The 5591-nt window shown below is 39.8% G+C and overlaps 1 protein-coding gene across 3 annotated transcripts in view; it reads right to left on the bottom strand.

The window, feature by feature from the left end:
* LOC108308453 (serine/threonine-protein kinase SMG1-like) overlaps positions 1-5591 on the bottom strand; it is a 43065-nt gene that overhangs the window by 6604 nt on the left and 30870 nt on the right. For all 3 annotated transcript variants that reach the window (XM_017534266.2, XM_017534267.2, XM_037740534.1), the window contains 2 exons: positions 4053-4216; positions 2984-3139 (listed from right to left, as the gene is read on the bottom strand). In XM_017534266.2, coding sequence (XP_017389755.1) covers positions 2984-3139; positions 4053-4216 — 320 coding nt within the window. The remainder of the gene's footprint in view (positions 1-2983; positions 3140-4052; positions 4217-5591) is intronic.

Consider the following 5591-nt stretch of genomic DNA (forward strand, 5'->3'; position numbering starts at 1 on the left):
AACTTCCACGGCATACAGATAAAGTCTCAATCAGGTAAAAACAGGATACAAGCTTCTACTTATCACTTAGGTATCCCACTGGAGGAAAGCGTCTTATTCACATTACCATCATTTCTCTGGGATGAAGTTTTAGGAAGCCACAATCACATATTTAGTTCAATGAATGTCTAATTATCATCTACCACATGCAAGGTATGCCTCCACTAGAAAAGTAGCAAACCACAACTTTTCTCCCCTTTATTTTTTAATCACAAAAACAAGCAAACATAGTGAATACTATTAGTACATTAAAGATGCCTTTAAAAATTAAATTTTTGCTGGGCAAGGTGGCTCTTGCCTGTAATTCCAGCATTTTGGGAGGCCAAGGCAGACAGATAACTTGAGCCTAGAAGTTTGAGACCAGCGTGGGCACATGGTAAAACCCCATCTCTACAAAAAAAACAGAAATTAGCGGGGCATAGCGGCACATGCCTGTATGCCTGTAATGCCAGCTACTTGGGAGGCTGAGGTGCGAGGACTGCTTTAGCCGGGGAAGCAAAGGTTGCAGTGAAATCACACTACCACATGACAGCCTGGGTGACAGAGCGAGACTCTGTCTCACAAAAAAAAAAATGAACTAAATCTTTACAAAATGTTTTCAACTGTGCTATTTACCATAATTAGCCAATATGTATATAAACAACAAATCACAAAGAGTCTGACAGTTTCATTTCTAAGGTGTAAGAAAAAATTATAATAAACTACAAGGCCCGCTACCAGGCTCATGCCTGTAATCCCAGCACTTTGGGAAACCAAGGCAGGAGGATCATGAGATCAGGAGCTCAAGACCAGCCTGGCCAACATGGTGAAACACCGTCTCTACTAAAGGTGTGGTGGCACACTCCTGTAATCCCAGCTACTCGGGAGCTGAGGCAGGAGAATCACTTGAACCCGGGAGGTGGAGGTTGCAGTGGGCTGAGATCTTGCCATTGCACTCCAGCCTGGACAACAGGACAAGAATCCGTCTCAAAAAAAAAACAACAAAAAACAAAGAAAAAACTACAAGGGGAACAACACACACTGGGGCCTCCTGAAGGGTGAAGGGGATCAATAAAAACAACAAATGGGTGCTAGGCTTAATACCTGGGTGATGAAATAATCTCTACCACAAATTCTCATGACGTAAGTTTACCTGTGTAACTAACCTGTCCTGGTACCCCTGAACTTAAAAGTTAAAAAAAAAATAAAGAGGAAAAAGAAACAACGAGAGAATAGGACTTTTACAAATCCCTAACCCACAGAGTATTTCAATAAGGATAGATACCAAAAATGTCATCAAGTTACCAGCTTGGAAATTAGGCTCTATTTACAACTCCGTCACTAGTAAACTACATGACCCTGAGCCTTTGGAGAAAAGGAATTGTACAAAATAGCTTTAGAGTCACTGTTTAGCTTCTATAATATTGTAAGTCTAAAGCTTCAAAAACTCTATTAAGAAATAGTATAGCCTTTGAATTAATCATTCCACTTGTGAAAACCTATAAAAAGAAATCAGTTTTTTAAAACTTATATACCAACAATAAAAGCTACAGGCACAAAGATTTTCACCAAGATACACAGAGCACATACACAGTTTAAAAAAAAAAAAAAAAAACTGGCCAAAAACTAAATATCCAAAAAGTAATTACATCTGACAAAGTCCATAAGTCAGAAATGTGAATTTCATACACAGCTTTACTGATAAATTTCTCCTTATGGAAAAAAATGATCATTACCTCTAATCCTCTGAACTTTCAAGGGACTCACCTATACAGTGAGGCTACGTTATAAGGCAGAAATGGTATCAGTGTATTTAACTTTAGAAAAGTGCCCATCTAGGCCGGACCCAGTGGCTCATGCCTATAATCCTAGCACTTTGAGAGACTGAGGCAGACAGGTCACTTGAAGTTAGGAGTTCATGACCAGCCTGGTCAACAGGGTACAACCCCGTTTCTACTAAAAATGAAAAATTAGAGGCTGAGACATAAGAATCACTGGAACCTGGGAGGCGGAGGTTGCAGTGAGCAGAGACTGTGCCACTGCACTCTAGCCTGGGCAACAGAGCAAGACTCTGTCTCAAAAAAAAATTTTTTTTAAAAGGCCTGGCGTGGTGGCTCATGCCTGTAATCCCACCACTTTGGGAGGCCAAGGTAGGCAGATCACCTGAGGTCAGGAGTTCAAGACCAGCCTGGCCAACATGGTGAAACACCATCTCTACTAAAAATAAAAAATTAGCCAGGTGTGGTGGCATTTGCCTGTAGTCCTAGCTACTTGGGAGGCTGAGGCAGAAGAATCACTTGAACCCAGAGGCGGAGGTTGCAGTGAGCCAAGATTGCGCCACTGCACTGCAGCTTGGGTGACAGAGTAACATTCCATCTCAAAACAAACAGAAAAGTGTCCACTCTGGGGGCCAGGGGGAGGGAGAGCAACAGGAAGAATAGCTTAATGTATGCTGGGCTTTAATACCTAGGTGTTGGGATGATCTGTGCAGCAAACCACCATGGCACACGTTTATCTACGTAACAAACCTGTACATCCTGCACGTGTACCTTGAACTTGAGAAAAAGAAAAAAAGAACAGAAAAGTACCAACTCTATATATACATCCACATCCTCTACAGGCCCAAGACTTGCTGTAGTTAAGAGTCCACATACACTATACATTCAGTATCCATGATAACTGGGCAAACCCTTTCTGTAAAATCTTATCCAGTCTTCTAATCCTGTTTTAAGATAACTCAAAATGTATTATAACCTTTCTAATGGGAAATTAATAGTTCACAGGAAAAGAATACAAGCAATTTTTACCTATAGAGTAGAATAGTCGAACTGCACAGTAGTTGACTTGCACAGTAAACTAATAAACTCATGCCTGTACAAAGTCATTTGTAAGACGCATCCAGGGTAAGAGGAGATACGAGTCTTTGGAAGGTGTATGTGATTGGTCCCCATTTTCCCAGCCTTACCCTGTGATTTCCTCATGTCTTTGGTGGCTAAAGCACGACTGCCATGCTGAACACTGGTGAACTCAGGGCTGGTCACATTGTTAACCCTCAGCTCTTGCCCCAACGACTTCCGACCATAAGTATTTTCCCCAGATCCTCCATTGACACTGTAGCCACCTACAAACGGCAATGTTTACGTTATTTAAATATGGCTCTTTGTTTCATTCAGTCAATTCGTGATAGCTCAGGGTCTAATCACTCAATCTGCAACTCAACCAGTTTTTGCTTCTCCTACCTTTTTCCTGTGTTGTATGCCTTGCAATCATTTTGATTTCTTTTTAATATACTTTAGAAGTTAAACTAATTTCATTTTGATCCCTTCATTGGAAAGTAAGCAGAAAAATGAAAACTGAATTAAATCAAATTTTGCACCTTGTTTAAAAAATTCCTCCTGCAGGGCGCGGTGGCTCAAGCCTGTAATCCCAGCACTTTGGGAGGCCGAGGCAGGTGGATCACAAGTTCAAGAGATCAAGACCATCCTGGTCAACATGGTGAAACCCCGTCTCTACTAAAAATACAAAACATTAGCTGGGCATGGTGGCGCGTGCCTGTAATCCCAGCGACTCAGGAGGTTGAGGCAGGAGAATTGCCTGAACCCAGGAGGCGGAGGTTGCGGTGAGCCGAGATCGCACCATTGCACTCCAGCCTAGGTAACAAGAGCGAAACGCTTTCCCAAAACAAAAAACAAAAAACAAACAAAAAAAAACAACTTCCTTGAAGTTTAGAGGAGAGACAGTAGCCAAGGAACGTCAACCTCAGCTGAATATTTTGAAATCAAAAACAGTATTGTATCTCTTTTGTAAGAAAGCTGCATTTATGAATTATGTAGGAGAAAAAAATTCAAATTTTAAAAATAATAAAACAGATAAACTTCCTATGAAGTTTTCAGAAATAACACTGCATTTGTTATTTATATTTTAGACATATTAGAAGTGATAAAGTTGAGGTGTAGGAAGGCAGGAGGGTAGGATACATAGGTAAAAAAAAAAAAAAAAAACACATGCTTGTAGCAATAGGAAAATATATATACCCTTTTCGTCATTCTGTATGTCAGCATGAACTCTGGTATCATCATGCCTTTGCCGAGACACCACAGCTGAATTTGAAGGTTGCAGTCCATAAGAGGAAGAACCACCTCTATCTCTGGATGAAGAATATTTTAAATTATCTGGGTCGGCTGATGCACTATCAGTTCTATAAAAAGAGAAAAGTATAAGATTAGAACTTCAAATAACACAAATATTTCTTTATACAAGCCTCTCTATTCTCCCAACTTTTGCATTTAACCATTACTATTATATTTAGTATAATAGGTACTACACATTATATGTAAGCATTCAGCTGTCTAATAAGAGGTCTTTCACTGGGAAGAGATTCTCAATGGATGAAATGCCAACTTTTCAGTCTCTTCTGTTCTAAAGACTCGTTCAGAAATATAAATACTACTGGGATTAGGGTGACTTTGCTGGTTTTAGGCACTGAAAGTCTCCTATCCTAAGCAAAACGAGACAATCGGTCACTCTGGTGCAGAGTTCTCCTCACATGACTTGATAGTAAGAATAATTCTTTCTAAATTCTCCCACCTCGAGTGGGTTAATCAGTCAAAAAATTTCAGTCTTTCCTGTCATAAAAATAAAAAACACTGGCAGCATGTCAGGGAGGAGCAATGTCTTACCAAGTTAGATGTTCTAAGTACTGATTATATTTAGGTACTGTAGTATTGAAGGCCTCACTGAAGATGCCTTAACTGTAAAAAGTAGCAATCAAAATTTTAAAAAGTAAAAAAGAAGACATTTTAAGAAAATAAAAAGTAAGGTACCAGAAATCCAAAATCTATAATGGAAAGTTGTGGTTCATAATCTATTTAAAATTTATGTAGTGTTTAGAATAATACCTGATGCTTAGATAAGCAAACAAGTGGGGTACAGCCAAGGGTAAAAGCATGTCCTTATCTAAGTATCTGCTCTATGCTTCAATTGCCTCATAAGTAAAACAGAGCTGAGTTAAAAGACTTCTTGCCCAGCACAGTGGTTGACACCTATAATGCCAGCACTTTGGGAGGCTGAGGCAGGCAGATCATGAGGTCAGGAGATCAAGCCCAGTCTGGCCAACATGGTAAAACCCTGTCTGTATTAAAAATGCAAAAAAATTAGCCGGGTGTGGTGGCAGGCACCTGTAATCCCAGCTTCTTGGGAGGCTAAGACAGGAGAACTGCTTGAACCCGGGAGGCAGAGGTTGCAGTGAGCCAGGATCATGCCACTGCATTCCAGCCTGGGTAACAGAGCCAGACTCTGTCTCAGGGGGAAAAAAAAAAAAAAAAAGACTTCTCATGAGTCTTATTCTTCCAGCCATCAATGATAAACTACTAAGAAGAAAACACAAAATACTCTATTGTAGCATATGAAAAATCTAAGTAAGTTCTTCTACTGATTTTCTCCTAAGAGGAACCACTTTCTGAGAAAAAAAAAGAAAAAAAAAATTCTATGATATTTACTAAAAATGCTTTCTGAACCCATAATCTTTTAGAAAAGATTAGGACACTGGCAAGGCCAGAAACTAACCTATTCCT

The sequence above is a fragment of the Cebus imitator genome, unplaced genomic scaffold (genome assembly GCF_001604975.1).
Source record: "Cebus imitator isolate Cc_AM_T3 unplaced genomic scaffold, Cebus_imitator-1.0 Scaffold85, whole genome shotgun sequence".
NCBI classification, from domain to species: Eukaryota; Metazoa; Chordata; class Mammalia; order Primates; family Cebidae; genus Cebus; species Cebus imitator.